This window comes from Tachyglossus aculeatus, chromosome 5 (genome assembly GCF_015852505.1).
Source record: "Tachyglossus aculeatus isolate mTacAcu1 chromosome 5, mTacAcu1.pri, whole genome shotgun sequence".
Taxonomy (NCBI): domain Eukaryota; kingdom Metazoa; phylum Chordata; class Mammalia; order Monotremata; family Tachyglossidae; genus Tachyglossus; species Tachyglossus aculeatus.
The window spans coordinates 7,454,628-7,476,357 of record NC_052070.1 but is presented as its reverse complement, the minus strand read 5'-3'; the positions used below and the strand labels follow the sequence as shown (position 1 = coordinate 7,476,357).

At 47.6% G+C, this 21,730-nt stretch overlaps 1 protein-coding gene across 1 annotated transcript in view; it reads left to right on the top strand.

The window, feature by feature from the left end:
* Positions 1-21,730, top strand: part of AAK1 (AP2 associated kinase 1) — a 211,845-nt gene that overhangs the window by 70,211 nt on the left and 119,904 nt on the right. The window contains exons 2-3 of the mRNA XM_038746417.1: positions 546-664; positions 20,645-20,753. Of these exons, the coding sequence (XP_038602345.1) occupies positions 546-664; positions 20,645-20,753 (228 nt within the window). The remainder of the gene's footprint in view (positions 1-545; positions 665-20,644; positions 20,754-21,730) is intronic.

Below are 21,730 nucleotides of genomic sequence, written 5' to 3'. Positions count from 1 at the left end.
ATGTGCAGAGCACTGTACTAAGCGCTTGGAAAGTACAAATTGGCAACACATAGAGACAGTCCCTACCCAACAGTGGGCTCACAGTCTAAAAGGGGGAGACAATCAATCAATCAATCAATCGTATTTATTGAGCGCTTACTATGTGCAGAGCACTGTACTAAGCGCTTGGGAAGTACAAATTGGCAACACATGAGACAGAGAACAGAACCAAACTTACCAACAAAATAAAATAAATAGGATAGAAACGTACAAGTAAAATAAATAAATAAATAAATAGAGTAATAAATCTGTACAACCATATATACAGGTGCTGTGGGGAAGGGAAGGAGGTAAGATGGGGGGATGGAGAGGGGGACGAGGGGGAGAGCTTACTATATATATATATAGTAAGCTTATAGTATTAAGCGCTTATAGTATTAAGCGCTCACTATGTGCAAGGCACTGTTCTAAGCGCTGAAGTAGAGGAAAGCTGCCGGTTCCGGGCCCGTCCAGCCCCGGTGTCCGTGGATAAGCTCAGCGGCTCAGCTCCTGGTGTCTCCTTGCAGGCGGCTTCGCCATCGTGTTCCTGGCGCGGACCAGCAACGGGGTGAAGTGTGCCCTGAAGCGGATGTTCGTCAACAACGACCACGACCTCCAGGTTTGCAAGAGGGAGATCCAGATCATGGTAAGTGAGCCCCCCACCCCGGCCCCCAAATGGTTAAATCAATCAATCAATCAATCAATCGTATTTATTGAGCGCTTCCTGTGTGCAGAGCACTTCAAGGAGACAGCGCCAAAGGCGTAGGCATTTCATTCATTCAGTCGTATTTATGGAGCGCTTACTGTGTGCGGAGCACTGGACTAAGCGCTTGGGTCCGCAAATCGGCAACATCTAGAGACGGTCCCTACCCAACAACGGGCTCACGGTCTAGGAGGGGGAGACAGACAACAAAACAAAACATGTGGACGGGTGTCAAGTCGACAGAACAAATAGAATTAAAGATGAATGCACGTCATTAACAAAATAAATTGAATAGTAATAATAATAATAATGATGGCATTTATTAAGCGCTTACTATGTGCAAAGCACTGTTCTGAGCGCTGGGGAGGTAACAAGGTGATCAGGTTGTCCCACGGTGGGGCTCACAGTCTTAATCCCCGTTTTACAGATGAGGTCACTGGGGCACAGAGAAGTGAAGTAATATCTATTAGTGAAGTTTATTATTATTATTATTATTTATAAGTGAAGTAATATTTATTACTCTATTTATTTTACTTGTACATATCTATTCATTTTATTTTGTTAGTATGTTTGGTTTTGTTCTCTGTCACCCCCCTTTTAGACTGTGAGCCCACTGCTGGGTAGGGACTGTCTCTATATGTTGCCAGCTTGTACTTCCCAAGCGCTTAGTACAGTGCTCTGCACACAGTAAGCGCTCAATAAATACGATTGATTGATTGATTGATTGAAGTGACTTGCCCAAAGTCACACAGCTGACAGTTGGCGGAACTGGGATTTGAACTCACAACCTCTGACTTCCAAGCCCAGGCTCTTTCCACTGAGCCACACTGCTTCTCATGTACATGTAAATATGTATAAGTAAAATAAATAGAGTAATTAATCTGTACAAACATATATATAGGTGCTGTGGGGAGGGGAAGGAGGTAGGGCGGGGGGGGGAGAGGAGGAGAGGAAAAAGCAGTGTGGCTCAGTGGAAAGAGCCCGGGCTTTGGAGTCAGAGGTCATGGGTTCAAATCCCGACTCCGCCAATTATCAGCTGTGTGACTTTGGGTAAGTCACTTCACTTCTCTGGGCCTCAGTTCCCTCATCTGTAAAAATGGGGATGAAGACTGTGAGCCCCCCGAGGGACAACCTCATCACCTTGTAACCTCCCTAGCGCTTAGAACAGTGCTTTGCACATAGTAAGCGCTTAATAAATGCCATTATTATAAAAAGGGGGCTCAGTGTGGGAAGGCCTCCTGGAGGAGGTGACCTCTCAGTAGGGCTTTGAAGGGAAGAAGTCTTCTGGACTGTGAGCCCTCTGTTGGGTAGGGACCGTCTCTATATGTTGCCAACTTGGACTTCCCAAGCGCTTTGTCCAGTGCTCTGCACACAGGAAGCGCTCAATAAATACGATTGAATGAATGAAAGAAGAGAGCTAGCTTGGCTTAGCTGGCTTAGCTAGGCAACACAGAAGGGAGTGGGAATAGCGGAAGGGAGGGCTTAGTCAGGGAAGGCCTCTTGGAGGAGGAGATGGGCCTTCAGTAAGGCTTTGAAGAGGAGGGAGAGGGATTGTGTGTGGGATTAGAGGAGGGAGGTCATTCATCATCATCATCATCATCATCATCAATCGTATTTATTGAGCGCTTACTGTGTGCAGAGCACTGGACTAAGCGCTTTCCATTCCAGGCCAGAGGCGGGACGTGGGCCGGGGGTGAGCGGTGAGAGATGAGATTCATTCAATCATTCATTCATTCATTCAATCGTATTTATTGAGCACTTACTGTGTGCAGAGCACTGGACTAAGCGCTTGGGAAGTCCAAGTTGGCAACATATAGAGACGGTCCCTACCCAACATTATCATTATTGTTATTCTCTGGGCCTCAGTGACCTCATCTGTAAAACAGGGATGAAGACTGGGAGCCCCCCGTGGGACAACCTGATCACCTTGTAACCTCCCCAGCGCTTAGAGCAGTGCTTTGCACATGGTCAGCGCTTGACAAATGCCATCATTATCCAGTGCTTAGAGCAGTGCTAATTATTAATAATTAGTTATTATTATTAATAATGATGGCATTTGTTAAGCGCTTACTATGTGCAAAGCGCTGTTCTGAACACTGGGGAGGTTACAAGGTGATCGGGTTGTCCCACGTAGGGCTCACAGTCTTAATCCCCATTTTCCAGACGAGGGAACTGAGGCCCAGAGAATAAATAAATAGTAATAAATAATGTTGGCATTTGTTAAGCGCTTACTATGTGCATAGCACTGTTCTAAGCACTGGGGGGGATACAAAGTGATCAGGTTGTCCCATGTAGGGTTCACAGTCTTAATCCCCATTTTACAGATGAGGGAACTGAGGCTCCGAGAAGTTAAGTGACTTGCCCAAAGTCACACAGCAGACATGTGGCGGAGTCGGGATTCGAACCCATGACCGCTGACTCCAAAGCCCGGGCTCTTGCCACTGAGCCACGCTGCTTCTCTGAATACGATTGAATGAATTGTGGAATTTGTTAAGCACTCATTTTTGTGTCAAGCACGGTTCTAAACGCTGAGGTTGATACAAGGGAATCTTGTCGGTCACAGCCCGTCCCGCATGGATCTTAAAGTCTTAAAGAAGCAGCATGGACTAGTGGGTAGTATCCATTAGTCGGAAGGGAGTCAGAAGGGCCTGGGTTCTAATCCAGCCTCTGTCACTTGTCTGCTGTGGGACCTTGGGTAAGTCACTTTACGTCTCTGGACCTCCGTTAACTCACCTGTAAAATTGGATTTAAGACGGTGAGCCCCACGTGGGACGGGGACTGTGTCATCATCATCATCATCAATCGTATTTATTGAGCGCTTACTGTGTGCAGAGCACTGTACTAAGCGCTTGGGAAGTACAAGTTTGCAACATATCATCATCATCAATCGTATTTATTGAGCGCTTACTATGTGCAGAGCACTGTACTAAGCGCTTGGGAAGTACAAATTGGCAACATATAGAGACAGTCCCTACCCAACAGTGGGCTCACAGTCTTGATTAGCTGGTATCCACCCCGGCGCTTAGTACAGTGCCGGGCCGATAGTAAACTCTTAACAAATACCATTAAAAAAAGAAATTAGGAGGAGGAGGACTAGGGATTGAATCCCCATTTTACTGTTCTGGGCAGGGAACGTATCTGCTTATTCTGTTGTACTCTCCAAGCCCTGAGTACAGTGCTCTGCACATAGTAAGTGCCCAATAACCACTGACTGTTTGATTTTACAGCTGAGGAAACTAAGGCCCAGGTAAATTAGAATGACTTGCCCAAGGTCACCCAGCAGACAAGCAGAATCCGGCGGCAGAATTATTCCTCGCAAAGGGAACATGCACCGTAAGCAGAGGCAGATTGAATTTCAAACATCTGAGGGGGATCTGAAATAAAAGATCTAAAACCAATGTTTCCCCTGGCAGAAGAAACCTTTTTAGAGCATTCTGGATCCGCCCCAATGGAAGAAGGGAGCTGAGTCACCATGATGCAATAATAATCATTATGGTATTTCATTCATTCATTCAATCATATTTATTGAGCGCTTACTCTGTGCCGAGCACTGGACTAAGCGCTTGGGAAGTACAAATAGGCAACATCTGGGTGACTGTGGGCAAGTCACTTCATCATCATCATCATCATTGATCGTATTTATTGAGCGCTTACTGTGTGCAGAGCACTGTACTAAGCGCTTGGGAAGTACAAATTGGCAACATATAGAGACAGTCCCTACCCAACAGTGGGCTCACAGTCTAAAAGGGGGAGGCAGAGAACAAAACCAAACATACTAACAAAATAAAATAAATAGAATAGATATGTACTAGTAAAATAAATAAATAAATAGATAAATAGAGTAATAAATATGTACAAACATATATAGATATATACAGGTGCTGTGGGGAAGGGAAGGGGGTAAGGCGGGGGGGATGGAGAGGGGGACGAGGGGGAGAGGAAGGAAGGGGCTCAGTCTGGGACTGAGCTTCACATCTCTGGGCCTCGGTTCCCTCATCTGGAAAATGGGGATGAAGACTGTGAGCCCCCCGTGGGACAACCTGATCACCTTGTATCCCCCCAGTGCTTAGAACAGTGCTTTGCACATAGTGAGCGCTTAACAAATACCATCATTATTATTATTGTTATTATCTAGAGACGGTCCCTACCCAACAGCGGGCTCACAGTCTAGAAGGGGGAGACAGACAGCAAAACAATATTTGTTAAGCGCTTACTAGGTGCCCGGCACTCTACTAAGCGCTGGGGTGGATACAACCTAATCGGGTTGGACCCAGTCCCTGCCCCACGTGGGGCTCAGAATCTCAATCCCTATTTTTCAGATTGAGGTAACTGGGGCCCAGAGAATAATAATAATAATAATAATAATAATAATGATAGCATTTATTAAGTGCTTACTATGTGCAAAGCACTGTTCTAAGCGCTGGGGAGGTTACAAGGTGATGAGGTTGTCTCACAGGGGGCTCACAGTCTTAATCCCCATTTTACAGATGAGGGAACTGAGGCCCAGAGAAGTGAAGGGACTTGTCCAAAGTCACACAGCAGACAAGTGGCCGAGTCGGGATTAATAATAATAATGAGTGATAATAATAATAATAATGTTGGTATTTTTTAAGCGTTTACTATGTGCCAAGCACTGTTTTAAGCGCTGGGATAATAATGATGGTATTTGTTAAGGGCTTACTATGTGCCAAGCACCATTCTAAGCACTGGGGTAAATACAAGCTTATCAGGTTGTCCCATGTGGGGCTCACAGCCTTCACCCCCATTTTCCAGATGAGGGAACTGAGGCTCAGAGAAGTGAAGTGACTTGCCCAAAGTCACCCAGCTGACAATTGGCAGAGTCGGGATTTGAACCCATGACCTCTGACTTCAAAGCCCGGGCTCTTTCCGCTGTGACATGCTGATTCTCCAACCTTCTGACTCTCAGGCCCGGCCTCGATCCACTAGGCCACGCTGCTTCTCTGATGTCCATATGAGTTGTTTAAAAGGCTGTGTATCTCTAGATTACAGCAGCGTGGCTCAGTGGAAAGAGCCTGGGCTTTGGAGTCAGAGGTCATGGGTTCAAATCCCCGCTCTGCCACTTGTCAGCTGTGTGACTTTGGGCAAGTCACTTCACTTCTCTGGGCCTCAGTTCCCTCATCTGGAAAATGGGGATGAAGACTGTGAGCACCCCTATGGGACAACCTGATCGCCTTGTAACCTCCCTGGCGCTTAGAACAGTGCTTTGCACATAGTAAGTGCTTAATAAATGCCATCATTATTATTATTACAAGGTCCTTGAGGGCAGGGATATCTAGAGAAGCAGCATGGCTCAGTGGAAAGAGCCCGGGTTTGGGAGTCAGATGTCATGGGTTCAAATCCTGACTCCGCCAGTTGTCAGCTGTGTGACTTTGGGCAAGTCACTTAATTTCTCTGTGCCTCAGTGACCTCATCTGTAAAATGGGGATTAAGACTGTGAGCCCCCCCATGGGACAACCTGATCACCCTGTAACCTTCCCAGCGCTTAGAACAGTGCTTTGCACATAGCAAGTGCGTAATAAATGCCATCATTATTATTATTACAAGGTCCTTGAGGGCAGGGTTATCTAGAGAAGCAGCATGGCTCAGTGGAAAGAGCCCGGGCTTGGGAGTCAGAGGTCATGGGTTCAAATTCCGACTCCGCCAGTTGTCAGCTGTGTGACTTTGGGCAAGTCACTTCACTTCTCTGGGCCTCAGTTCCCTCATCTGGAAAATGGGGATTAAGACTGTGAGCTCCTCCGTGGGACAACCTGATCACCTTGTAACGTCCCCAGCGCTTAGAACAGTGCTTTGCACATAGCAAGTGCTTAATAAATGCCATCATTATTATTATTACGAGGTCCATGAGGGCAGGGATATCTAGAGAAGCAGCATGGCTCAGTGGAAAGAGCCCGGGCTTGGGAGTCAGAGGTCATGGGTTCAAATCCCCGCTCTGCCACTTGTCAGCTGTGTGACTTTGGGCAAGTCACTTAATTTCTCTGGGCCTCAGTGACCTCATCTGTAAAATGGGGATTAAGACTATGAGGTTTCCATGGGACAACCTGATCACCTCGTAACCTCCCTGGCGCTTAGAACAGTAAGCGCCTAGTAAATGCCATCATTTTTATTATTATTATTACAAGGTCCTTGAGGGCAGGGGTGTCTAGTACCACTTGTTTGCTGAGTGACCTTGACTCCCGTCCCCCTGCCCTCCACCCACCCTGGTCTCCTCCTCCTCCCTGTCGCCTTCCTTCGGCTTCTGCTTTGGAGGTTGGAATCAGTAAAGCCTGCTCGCTCCCTGTGGTCGGAAGGAGGGAATAGCTTCCCCCACCCTCACAGTCCATAACGCTGCATTCCCGGGAATGTCAAGGACTTGGAAAAGGTGTAAGCCCGTGACGTCCACCAGATAATAATAATAATAATGGCATTTATTAAGCGCTTACTATGTGCAAAGCACTGTTCTAAGCTCTGGGGAGGTTACAAGGTGATCAGGTTGTCCCACGGGGCGCTCACAGGCTCACCAGATGCAGAAGGACTTAACTCTGAAATTAAGAGAAGCAGCGTGGCTCAGTGGAAAGGGCCCGGGCCCGCACTTTGGAGTCATCACCATCATCATCAATCATATTTATTGAGCGCTTACTATGTGCAGAGCACTGTACTAAGCGCTTGGGAAGTACAAATTGGCAACATATAGAGACAGTCCCTACCCAACAGTGGGCTCACAGTCTAAAAGGGGGAGACAGACAACAAAACCAAACATACTAACAAAATAAAATAAATAGAATAGATATGTACAAGTAAAATAAATAAATAAATAGAGTAATAAATATGTACAAACATATATACATATATACAGGTGCTGTGGTCGGAGTCGGAGGTCATGGGTTCAAATCCTGGCTCCACCACTTGTCAGCTGGGTGACTTTGGGCAAGTCACTTCACTTCTCTGGGCCTCAGTTACCTCATCTGTAAAATGGGGATGAAGACTGTGAGCCCCCCGTGGGGCAACCTGATCACCTTGTAACCTCCCTAGCGCTTAGAACAGTGCTTTGCACATAGTAAGCGCTTAATAAATGCTATTATCATTATTATTATTAACTCTGGGCCCTCAAACAACTAAGAGAGGCAGCCCCAGGCCTGACACCCAAAGGGCTCCATGTCCTGGGGAGGGCCGTGGATGTGAGGAAAACCTCAACCTCTCTCAGTTAGTTGTATGTGGTGAGCGCTTCACTGTGTGCAGAGCACTGGACTAAGCACTTGGGAGAGCCCAATAGGACAGGCACATTCCCCGCCCACGAGGAGCTTCCAGTTTCCCTCTCCTCTCCCTTTTGGCATCGGAGGTGCACTCTAGGACATTTCATTTTTCTTTCCCCCTGGGGGAGAAGCGGTGTGGCCTAGTGGATAGAGCCCAGGCCTGGGACTCAGCCTTACTTATAACGTCTAAACCTCACCGGCTCCACCGTGACCCTTCAATCCCCCCCTCCAATCGACCCATCCTGGTCCTCTTCTCCCACCTCACTTCCCCCGCCCCATCCCTGTCATCCTAATTTTAATTAATCGTTAATTACTGTATCTGTTAAGCGCTTACTATGTGCCAAGCACTGTTTTGAGCACCCAATACAAGGCAATCAGGCTGTCCCCCAAGGGGCTCACAGTCTTCCTCCCCATTTTCTAGATGAGGGAACTGAGGCACCGAGAAGTTAAGTGGCTTTGCCCAAGGTCACACAGCAAAGTGGCAGAGCCGGGATTAGAACCCAGAGAAGCAGTGTGCCTCAGTGGAAAGAGCACAGGTTTGGAGTCATAGGTCGTGGGTTCGAATCCCGGCTCCGCCAATTGTAAGCTGTGTGACTTTGGGCAAATCACTTCACTTCTCTGGGCCTCAGTGACCTCATCTGGAAAATGGGGATTAAGACTGTGAGCCCCACGTGGGACAACCTCATCACCTTGTAACCTCCCCAGCGCTTAGAACAGTGCTTGGCACATAGTAAGCGCTTAATAAATGCCATTATTATTATTATTATTATTATTATTATTATGTCCTCTGACTCCCAAGCCTGTGTTCTTTCCACTGAGCCATCCTGTCCCAGTTCTTTCAATCCCAGTGTCACCCTTCATTCCCTTCCCCCATTGTCGACCCCCATCAACTCTCTCGTCCAAATCCTTTCCACCCCTTGTTCCGTCCTTTCCCCCAGAACCTCCACCCCACCCCCCCAGCCTCAATCATGTATGGCCTATGGACCCCCCTGTTCCATCAGAAGAAAGATTCCCTTCATCCTTGACCTGTTCCTTTCTCAGTCCCTCCTCCTCATTCATTCATTCATTCATTCAATCGTATTTATTGAGCGCTTACTGTGTGCAGAGCACTGGACTAAGGGCTTGGGAAGTACGAGTTGGCAACATCTAGAGACGGTCCCTACCCAACAATGGGCTCACGGTCTAGAAGGGGGAGACAGACAACAAAACAAAACATGTTCTATACTGTGAGCCCACTGTTGGGTAGGGACCGTCTCTATATGTTGCCAACTTGCACTTCCCAAGCGCTTAGTACAGTGCTCTGCACACAGTAAGTGCTCAATAAATACGATTGATTGATGTAGACAGGTGTCAAAATCGTCAGGACAAATAGAATTAAAGCTAAATGCACATCATTAACAAAATAAATAGTAAATATGTACAAGTAAAATAGAGTAATAAATCTATACAAATATATATACAGGTGCTGTGGGGAGGGGAAGGAGGTAGGGTTGGGGGGATAGGGAGGAGGAGAGGGAAAAGGGGGCTCAGTGTGGGAAGGCCTCCTGGAGGAGGTGAGCTCTCAGTAGGGCTTTAAAGGGAGGAAGAGAGCTAGCTTGGGGGATGTGCAGAGGGAGGGCATTCCGGGCTCCGGGGGATGACGTGGTCCAGGGGTCGATGGCGGGACGGGCGAGAATGAGGCACGGTGAGGAGGTGAGCGGTGGCAGAGGAGCGGAGGGTGCGGGCTGGGCTGGACGAGGACAGAAGGGAGGGGAGGGAGGAGGGGGCCAGGGGATGGACAGCCTTGAAGCCGAGAGTGAGGAGTTTTTGCCTGATGCTTGGGTTGACTGGTAGCCACTGGAGATTTTTGAGGAGGGGAGTAACATGTCCAGAGCATTTCTGCCCAAAGATGATCCGGGCAGCCGCGTGAAGTATAGACTCGCCATCCCTGAAACCTGGCTGTCCCCTGACCCCACGGTCTCCCCTGCCGCTCTCTCCAGCGGAGGCCCCCTCTCCTCCCACTCCCCCAGACTCACTGGGAAAGGAGGAGGTGTGGGCTTCCTCCTGGCGCCCCACTTCTGCTCTCTCAGCATCCCACCTCCCCCATCCCTTTCTTTCCCTTGCTGCGAAGCCCATTTCATCCGCCCCCATCACCCAATCCGGATTCTAGTCGCGGTCATCTACCGCCTCCCAGGTCCCACCTCCCACTTCCTTAACCGTTCTGATTCCACTGTCGCGTTCCTTCTCTCTTTCTCCATCCCTACCGTCCATCCTTGGGGACTTGGATAGCCACAAGCAAGTTCCTGATGACCCCTTCCGCCGCCCGCCTTCCATCACTCCTCAACTCCGCTGACCTCCTGCTTCACCCCATCTCGTCTTCTCCCCAACTTGGACGCCCTCGATATCATCTCTGTCCACTGCTCAATCTCTCCCCTCACCAACTCTGGAATCCCTCTATCCCACCACAGCCTTCTAGACTGTGAGCCCGCTGTTGGGTAGGGACCGTCTCTATATGTCGCCAACTTGTACGTCCCAAGCGCTTAGTACAGTGCTCTGCACACAGTAAGCGCTCAATAAATACGATTGAGCCTCCTCACTTGTCTTCTCTCCCACACACCTCCTCCCTGTAAATCTCCAGCCCAGCCCACACCCTCCGCTCCTCTGCGGCCGCTCACCTCCTCACCGGGCCTCGTTCTCGCCCGTCCCACCATCGACCCCCGGCCCACGTCCTCCCCCTGGCCCGGATTGCCCTCCCTCCGCACATCCGCCAAACTATCTCTCTTCCTCCCTTCAAAGCCCTACTGAGAGCTCACCTCTTCCAGGAGGCCTTCCCACACTCAGCCCCCTTTTTCCTCTCCTCCTCCCTATCCCCCCCACCCTACCCCCTTCCCCTCCCCACAGCACCTGTATATATATTTGTACAGATTTATTACTCTATTTTACTTGTACATATTTACTATTCATTTTGTTAATGATGTGCATTTAGCTTTAATTCTATTTGTCCTGATGATTTTGACACCAGTCTACATGTTTTGTTTTGTTGTCTGTCTCCCCGTTCTAGACCGTGAGCCCATTGTTGGGTAGGGACCATCTCCATATGTTGCCGACTTGTACTTCCCAAGCGCTTAGTCCAGTGCTCTGCACACAGTAAGCACTCAATAGATGATTGAATGAATGAAATCTGTACCGCTCCCCTACAGAGACTTCCAATTTCTAGACCCCAGCCAATTTTCTCAACTCATCTTAGAGAAGCAGCATGGCTCAGTGGAAAAGAGCCCGGGCTTGGGAGTCAGAGGTCATGGGTTCAAATTCCGGCTCTGCCAACTGTCAGCTGTGTGACTTTGGGCAAGTCACTTCACTTCTCTGTGCCTCAGTGACCTCATCTGTCAAATGGGGATTAAGACTGTGAGCCTCCCGTGGGACAACCTGATCACCTTGTAACCTCCCCAGCGCTTAGAACAGTGCTTGGCACATAGTAAGCGCTTAACAAATCCCATTATTATTATTATTATTATTATTATTATTATTATTGTTATTATTATTATTAGTATTATTATCTTGCCCCACTTAGCCTCCATATGCAAACCAGCTTCCCTAGTGACCAAATAGACACTCTCAATGCCACCCCTTCGACTGAAATCAACTCACTCGCTCCCCTACCCCTTCATCGCTCTCATATCAATAACCCACAGCGCTTGAACCACTGAGGGTTGCTGCCAGACATCTAAATATCAGGCCAATTTGATCCACTTCAAGTTTATCCTTGCATTCTTTTAGGACAGTGCATTGCACCTAGTAAGCGCTTAATAAATGCCATCATTATTATTATTATTCTTTCACTCTGCCCCCTCCTCCACCCAGCAAAACTATTTCTCAACCCTTATTGACAGCCATGCACATCACCCTCGCCAGTTGTTCCAGACATTTAACTCTCTTCTCAGGCCTCCTGCCGCCACCATTCCTTGCCCCGAGTGAGCTGGCCACCTACTTTATTAAGAAAATTGTCACTATCAGGCGTGATCTCCCGAAAATCTCCCCTGTTCCTCCTCCATCCCCCCTTGTCCTTCCCCCTCTTCAACTCTCCCATCGTTCCCAGCTGTATCTCTAGAGGAGATCTCCTACCTTCTCTCAAAATCCCCCCCCTCCACCTGTGCATTGGATCCCATTCCTTCCCACCGTATCCAAACACTTGCTCCCTCCCCTCTGACAACCGTCTTCAACCGTTCACTCTCCAATGGCCTCTTCCCCACCTCTTTCAAACCTGGCCACGTCTCCCCTATCCTAAAAAAACTCTCCCTTGACCCCAAGCCTCCCTCCAGTTATCGCCCCATCCCTCCTACCCTTCCTCTCCAAACTCCTCCAGCGAGTTGTCTACACACTAAGCGCTTGGAAAATGCAATTCGGCAACAGACAGAGACAATCCCTACCCAACAACGGGCTCACAGTCTAGAGTCAAGTTCGTCTCCTCCAGTTCTCTCCTTGACCCCCTCCAATCTGGCTCCCGTCCCCTTCTCTCCGCAGAAACCACCCTCTCAAAGGTCACGGGTGATCTCCTCCTTACCAAATCCAACGGCCTCTATTCCATTATCATCATCATCAATCGTATTTATTGAGCGCTTACTATGTGCAGAGCACTGTACTAAGCGCTTGGGAAGTACAAATTGGCAACATATAGAGACAGTCCCTACCCAACAGTGGGCTCACAGTCTAAAAGGGGAAGACAGAGAACAAAACCAAACATACTAACAAAATAAAATAAATAGAATAGATATGTACAAGTAAACTAAATAAATAAATAAATAGAGTGATAAATATGTACAAACATATATACATATATACACCCTCCTCGACCTCTCAGCTGCCTTCGACACTGTGGCCCTGGAAACGTTATCCCACCTTGGCTTCGCCGACACTGTCCTCTCCTGGTTCTCCTCTCATCTCTCCGGCCGCTCATTCTCAGTCTCCTTCGGGGGCCCCTCCTTTCATTCATTCATTCCATCGTACTTATTGAACGCTTACTGGGTGCAGAGCACTGTACTAAGCGCCTGGTCCCCTGTGATCCGGTTGTTTGCTGGAAGGCACTGACAGCGGTTGAGGGAGGTGGTTGGGTTTAGGTGATACAGAAGGCGTCCAAAATGAAGTTCTCGTATCAGTCAATACCTAATGCCATCATTATTATTATTATAATGCCAAGGTTACGGGCTTGAAGTTCTCGTATCAGTCAATACCTAATGCCATCATTATCAATCAATCAATCGTATTTATTGAGCACTTACTATGTGCAGAGCACTGTACTAAGCGCTTGGGAAGTACAAATTGGCAACACATAGAGACGGTCCCTACCCAACAGTGGGCTCACAGTCTAAAAGGGGGAGACAGAGAATGAAACCAAACATACCAACAAAATAAAATAAATAGGATAGAAATGTACAAGCAAAATAAATAAATAAATAAATAAATAGAGTATTATTATTATTATTATTATTATTATTATTATTATTATAATGCCAAGGTTACGGGCTTGTGAGACAGGAGGATGGTGGTATTGTCTATAGTGATGGGAAAGTCGGGGGTTTGTGTGGGAAGATAAGGAGCTCAGTTTTCGACCTGTTAAATTGGAGGGGACAGCAGGTTATCCAAGCATAAATACCTAATGGTATTTATTAGGTGCTTACTGTGTGCAGAACACTGTACTAAGCGCCCAGTCCCCTGTGATCTCAGCTGGCCCTGACTGTGGGCGGGGGTGGTGGGTCGGGAGGGCGAGAGTTTCAAGCGATACTGAAAGCCCCCAAAGTGAAGTTGCATTACCAAGTGACCTAATAGTAACAATAATAATGATGGCATTTGTTAAGCACTTACTATGTGCAAAGCACTGTTCTAAGCGCCGGGGAGGATACAAGGTGATCAGGTTGCCCCAGGTGGGGCTCACAGTCTTAATCCCCATTTTCCAGATGAGGGAACTGAGGCACAGAGAAGTTAAGTGACTTGCCCAAGGTCACCCAGCTGACAGTTGGCGGAGCTGGGATTTGAACTCGTGACCTCTGACTCCCAAGCCCGGTTTCTTTCCATTGAGCCACGCTGCTTCTCGAATCTGAAAACTGACCTCTGAATCAACCCGTATTTCTCCGGTCAGTTGGTCAGATCATCATCATCATCATCAGTCGTATTTATTGAGCGCTTACTATGTGCAGAGCGCTGTACTAAGCGCTTGGGAAGTACAAATTGGCAACATCTAGAGACAGTCCCTACCCACCAGTGGGCTCACAGTCTAAAAGGGGGAGACAGAGAACAAAACCAAACATACTAACGAAATAAAATAAATAGAATAGATATGTACAAATAAAATAGAGTAATAAATCTGTACAAACATATATCCATATATACAGGTGCTGTGGGGAAGGGAAGGAGGTAAGATGGGGGGGATGGAGAGGGGGACGAGGGGGAGAGGAAGGAAGGGGCTCAGTCTGGGAAGGCCTCCTGGAGGAGGTGAGCTCTCAGCAGGGCCTTGAAGGGAGGAAGAGAGCTAGTTCCCTCTCTGAAACCCCAAGGCTGTGGAGGCCACTTCACTGACGCTGTCCTCTCCTTGTTCCCCGCCTTCTCTCTCTGGCCGCTCATTCTCTTTCGTGGACTCAATCAATCAATCAATCGTATTTATTGAGCGCTTACTAAATACTCCTCCCCTGCCTCCTGCCCCCTAACTCTGGGGGGGTCCATCAAGGTTCAGTTCCGGGTCCTCTTCTGTTCTCCGTCTACACCTACTCCCTTGGAGAACTTATTCGCTCCCGAGGCTTCAGCTCCCATCTCTATGTGGACGTCCCCCAAATCCACTTCTCCGGCCCTGATTTCTCTCCGTCTCTGCAGTCTCACATTTCCTCCTGCCTTCAAGACACCTCTGCTTGGGTAACCTGCTGTCCCCTCCAATCTAGCAGGTCGAAAACTGAGCTCATCATCATCATCATCAATCGTATTTATTGAGCGCTTACTATGTGCAGAGCACTGTACTAAGCGCTTGGGAAGTACAAATTGGCAACATATAGAGACAGTCCCTACCCAACAGTGGGCTCACAGTCTAAAAATAAGATAAGGAAGATAAGCTCCTTATCTTCCCACACAAACCCCCGACTTTCCCGTCACTGTAGACAATACCACCATCCTCCCTGTCTCACAAGCCCGTAACCTTGGCATTATAATAATAATAATGGCATTTGTTAAGCACTTACTATGTGCAAAGCACTCTCTAAGCACTGGGGAGGATACAAGGTGATCAGGTTGTCCCGTGTGGGGCTCACAGTCTTAATCCCCATTTTACAGATGAGGCCCAGAGACGTGAAGCGACCTGCCCAAAGTCACACAGCTGACAGGTGGCGGAGCTGGGATTTGAACCCATGACCTCTGACTCCCAAGCCCGGGCTCTTTCCATTGGGCCACGCTGCTTCTCTATTATCCTCAGCAGCGTGGCTCAGTGGCAAGAGCCTGGGCTTGGGAGTCAGAGGTCATGGGTTCAAATCCTGCATCTGCCAATTGTCAGCTGTGTGACTTTGGGCAAGTCACTTAATTTCTCTGGGCCTCAGTTACCTCATCTGTAAAATGAGGTAAGGAGGCAGTTCAGGAGATTTTACCAGCATTATATGTCCTCATATATCACACAGACATAAATCCCAGCCCGCACCCTCTGCTCCTCTGCTGCTAATCTCCTCACCGTACCTCGTTCTCGCCTGTCCTGCCATCAACCCCCGGCCCATGTCCTCCCCCGGGCCCGGAATGCCCCCAATCCCTCTGCCCATCCGCCAAGCTCGCTCTCTTCCTCCCTTCAAGGCCCTGCTGAGAGCTCACCTCCTCCAGGAGGCCTTCCCGCACTCAGCCCCTTCCTTCCTCTCCCCCTCGTCCCCCTCTCCATCCCCCCCATCTTACCTCCTTCCCTTCCCCACAGCACCTGTATATATGTATATATGTTTGTACAGATTTATTACTCTATTTATTTATTTTGCTTGTACATATCTATTCTATTTATTTTATTTGGTTAATATGTTTGGTTTTGTCTCCCCCTTTTAGACTGTGAGCCCACTGTTGGGTAGGGACTGTCTCTATATGTTGCCAATTTGTACTTCCCAAGCGCTTAGTACAGTGCTCTGCACACAGTAAGCGCTCAATAAATACGATTGATGATGATGATGATGATAAAATGGGGATGAAGACTGTAAGCCCCATGTGGGACAATCTGATCACCTTGTATCCTCCCCAGCGCTTAGAACAGTGCTTTGCACATAGTAAGCGCTTAACAAATGCCATCATTATTATTATTATTATTATTATTATCTCTCTCATTCAACCCACGTATTCAGTCTGTCACCAGATCTTGTCAGTTCAACCTTCACAACATGGCTAAAATCTACCCTCCCCTCTGCATCCAAACTGCTTCCACATTAACCCAAACACTTAACCTACAGCACCTTGATTTCCGCGTCACCCTTCCGTCCGACTTCCCAGCCTCCTGTCTCTCCCGACTCCGGCCCGTACTTCGCTCTGCTGCCCAAATAATTTTTCTGCAGAGACGTTCAGGCCGTGGTATCCCACTCCTCAAGAATATCCAGTAGTTGCCCATCCACCTCCGCATAAAAAAGAAATTCCTGCCCCTCAGATCTAAGGCCATCCATCCCCTTGCCCCCCTTAATTCCTCTCACTGCTCTCCCACCCCAATCCAGCCTGCACATTTTGCTCCTCTCAATATATTATTATTATTAGTTATTATTATTATTACTATGGAGAAGCAGCGTGGCTCAGTGGAAAGAGCCCGGGCTTTGGAGTCAGGGGTCATGGGTTCGTATCCCGGCTCTGCCAATTGTCAGCTGTGTGGCTTTGGGCAAGTCACTTCACTTCTCTGGGCCTCAGTTCCCTCATCTGGAAAATGGGGATTAAGACTGTGAGCCCCCCGTGGGACAACCTGATCTTCTTGTAATCTCCCCAGCGCTTTGTACAGTGCTTTGCATATAGTAAGCGCTTAATAAATGCTATTATTATTATTATTATTATTATTATACCAAGCTACTCACTGTATGACCTTGACTATCTTCACCGCTGACCCCTCGCCCACATCGTGCCTCTGGCCTGGAAGACCCTTCCTTAACAAATACTACAGTTATTATTATTATTACTATGGAGAAGCAGCATGGCTCAATGGAAAGAGCCCAGGCTTGGGAGTCAGAGGTCATGGGTCCAAATCCCGGCTCCGCCAATTGTCAGCTGCGTGACTCTGGGCAAGTCACTTCACTTCTCTGGGCCTCAGTTCCCTCATCTGGAAAATGGGGATGAATAATAATAATAATAATAATAATGATGGCATTTGTTAAGCGCTTACTATGTGTAAATCAATCAATCAATTGTATTTATTGAGCGCTTACTGTGTGCAGAGCACTGTACTAAGCGCTTGGGAAGTACAAGTTGGCAACATATAGAGACAGTCCCTACCCAACAGTGGGCTCACAGTCTAAGCACTGTTCTAAGCGCTGGGGGGGATACAACGTGATCAGGTTGTCCCACGTGGGGCTCACAGTCAATCCCCATTTTCCAGATGAGGGAACTGAGGCTCAGAGAAGTTACGTGACTTGCCCAAGGTCACACAGCAGACATGTGGAGGAGCAGGGATTCGAACTCATGACCTCTGACTCCATTTTACAGATGAGGTAACTGAGGCTCAGAGAAGTAAGTGACTTGCCCAAGGTCACACAGCAGACATGTGGGGGAGCTGGGATTCGAGCCCATGACCTCTGACTCCAAAGCCCGGGCTCTTTCCACTGAGCCACGCTGCTTCTCTAGATGAAGACTGTGAGCCCCACTGGGGACAGCCTGATCACCTTGTATCCTCCCCAGCGCTTAGAACTGTGCTTTGCATATAGTAAGCGCTTAATAAATGCCATCATTATTATTATTACTACGTCTGACAGTAACTCTCCCGTGCTTCAAAGCCTTACTGAAGGCCCATTTCCTCCCAGAGGCCTTCCCAGACAAAGCCCCTCTTTCCTCTTCTCCCACTCCCTTCTGCGTCCCCCTGACTGGCTCCCTTTATATTCATCCCCAACTATGTTGCCAACTTGTACTTCCCAAGCGCTTAGTACAGTGCTCTGCACACAGTAAGCGCTCAATAAATACAATCAATTGATTGATGGATTGATCCCCCCCTCCCAGCCCCACAGCACTTTTGTCCATATCTGTCCTTTCTTTTATTTCTATCAATGTCTATCTCCCCCTCTAGACTGTAAGATCATTTTGGGCAGGGAATGTGTCAGTGATGTTGTTGTGTCATATGCTCCCAAGCACTTAGTACAGTGCTTTGCGCACAGTAAGTGCTTAACATATCTATTCTATTTATTTTATTTTGTTAGTAAGTTTGGTTTTGTTCTCTGTCTCCCCCTTCTAGACTGTGAGCCCGCTGTTGGGTAGGGACTGTCTCTATATGTTGCCAGCTTGTACTTCCCAAGCGCTTAGTACAGTGCTCTGCACACAGTAAGCGCTCAATAAATACGATTGATTGATTAATAAGTACAGTTCATTGAATATATCTGTCCCAGTGCTTAGAACCGTGTTTGGCACAAAGTAAGCGCCTAACAAATGCCGTAAAAATAAAGTCACTTCGCTTCTCTGGGCCTCTTAGTACAGTGCTTTGCACACAGTAAGTGCTTAATAAGTACAGTTCATTGATTATATCTATCCCAGTGATTAGAACAGTGGCACAAAGTAAGCGCCTAACAAATGCCATAAAAATAAAGTCACTTCACTTCTCTAGGCCTCGGTCTTCTCATCTGTAAAATGTCTGTGGTTCTTCTCCCTTTAGACTATGTTGGAACAAGGACTGTGTCCAACCTGACTGTTTCTGCCTGGGTAATAATATCAATCAATCAATCAATCAATCGTATTTATTGAGCGCTTACTATGTGCAGAGCACTGTACTAAGCGCTTGGGAAGTACAAATTGGCATCACATAGAGACAGTCCCTACCCTACAGTGGGCTCACAGTCTAAAAGGGGGAGACAGAGAACAGAACCAAACATACCAACAAAATAAAATAAGTAGGATAGAAATGCACAAGTAAAATAAATAAATAAATAAATAAATAGAGTAATAAATATGTACAACCATATATCCATATATACAGGTGCTGTGGGGAAGGGAAGGAGGTAAGACGGGGGGATGGAGAGGGGGACGAGGGGGAGAGAAAAGAAGGGGCTCAGTCTGGGAAGGCCTCCTGGAGGAGGTGAGCTCTCAGCAGGGCCTTGAAGGGAGGAAGAGAGCTAGCTTGGCGGATGGGCAGAGGGAGGGCATTCCAGGCCCGGGGGATGACATGGGCCTGGAATGTCATTATTATTATTAATAATAATAATAATAATGATGGCATTTGTTAAGCGCTTACTATGTGCAGAGCACTGTTCTAAGCGCTGACATAGGATGTGCTTAGCAAACACCCCAGTTTATTATTATTATTGTCATTATCATTATTATTTATAATAATAACAAAATGGATTTCCAGCACCACAGGTGGACAGGAGGCAGTATCAACCTTGGAGCCTTTTGGGGATAGTCTTTTTTTTTTACTCTTTTTTTATGGTATTTGTTAAGCGCTTACTATGTGCCAGGCGCCGTTCTAAGCGCCGGCGTTAGAACAAGGACATCAGGTTGGACACGGTCCACATCGCCAATGGGGCTCACTGTCTTCATCCACACTTTCCAGATGAGGGAACTGAGGCCCAGAGAAGTGAAGTGATTTGCCCAAGGTCCCGCAGCGGACAAGTGGCGGAGTCATTCATTCATTCAATCGTATTTCTTGAGCGCTTACTGTGTGCAGAGCACTGTACTAGAATATATACCTATATCTATAGAATATATGCAGTCTAGAATATATCCTGCCTCGTCCCCCTCTCCATCCCCCTCGTCTTACCTCCTTCCCTTCCTCACAGCACCTGTATATATGTATATATGTTTGTACATATTTATTACTCTATTTATTTATTTTACTTGTACATATCTATTCTATTTGTTTTATTTTGTCAATATGTTTGGTTTTGTTCTCTGTCTCCCCCCTTCTAGACTGTGAGCCCACTGTTGGGTAGGGACCATCTCTAGATGTTGCCAACTTGGACTTCCCAAGCGCTTAGTCCAGTGCTCTGCACATAGTAAGCGCTCAATAAATACGATTGATGATGATGATGATGTTGCCAACTTGGACTTCCCAAGCGCTTAGTCCAGTGCTCTGCACACAGTAAATGCCCAATAAATATGATTGATTGATTGGTTGATTGATAGAAGCCAGGATTAGAACCCAGCTCTTTCCATCTCCCAGACCTGGGCTGCATCCTCTAACAATAATAATGATGGCATTTATTGAGCGCTTACTACATGCAAAGCACTGTTGCTTCCCAGTTTGGTGAGGTGGGTTCAGCGGGGCAGGTTTTCCAGGGTGCCGCGGGCCAGCTGGGGATTTGCCAGGTGGCCAACACGGAGCTGGCTCGGCTCACCGATTGCCCAGCCCTGGGAGGGCTTCGGGGTGCTGCCCAGGGGAGCCTCTCATCCGTGGTCTGCTTCCACTGTTGGGTAGGGACCGTCTCTATATGTTCCCAACTTGTACTTCCCAAGCGCTTCGTACAGTGCTCTGCACGCAGTGAGCGCTCAATAAATACGATTGACGATGGTGTTCTGCTTTCAGAGGGATCTGTCGGGGCACAAGAACATCGTCGGCTACATCGACTCCAGCATCAACAGCGTGAGCAGCGGCGACGTTTGGGAGGTCCTCATCCTCATGGACTTCTGCCGCGGTGAGTCGGGGCGCCGCCTCCCCCGCAGCTTGCCAACTTGTACTTCCCAAGCGCTTAGTACAGTGCTCTGCACACAGTAAGCGCTCAATAAAGACGATTGATGATGATGAAAACCGGGCTCTCCTCCATCCTATCGGTTAGTCCAGGACTTTCGTGCAATTAATTCTTACATTTTGCCTACGCCTGCTGTGGTTCCTAGTCCCACAGCAGTCATTAGCTCCGTGAGTCCTGTTTTACTGGTATTGATTAAACTGGTGCTTTCTTTAATATCCCGGTGTCCTGTGAGAGCCAGTACCTTTTTGCCTTTACCTGGGAAAGTCGTCAACTATCCCCCCTCATCCCCCTCTCCATCCCCCCCATCTTACCTCCTTCCCTTCCCCACAGCACCTGTATATATGTATATATGTTTGTACGTATTTATTACTCTATTTATTTTACTTGTACATATCTATCCTATTTATTTTATTTTGTTAGTATGTTTGCTTTTGTTCTCTGTCTGCCCCTTTTAGACTGTGAGCCCACTGTTGGGTAGGGACTGTCTCTATATGTTGCCAATTTGTACTTCCCAAGCGCTTAGTACAGTGCTCTGCACATAGTAAGCGCTCAATAAATACGATTGATGATGATGATGATGATGGACGAGGCTTCCCCAGGGTTTTGTCCGCTCCCCAACTATCTTTTCGAGAGAATTGTGCGGAGCCCTAGCTCCCCTCAAATTACCCGAAGGGATCAGTATGTTCCAGTATGTGGATGACATCCTTATTGCCGGGGACACGGAGGATCTGTGTCGGTCAGGTTCCCTCCAGGTCATCATCATCATCAATCGTACTTATTGAGCGCTACTATGTGCAGAACACTGTACTAAGCACTTGGGAAGTACAAATTGGCAACATATAGAGACAGTCCCTACCCAACAGTGGGCTCACAGTCTAAAAGGGGGAGACAGAGAACAAAACCAAACATACTAACAAAATAAA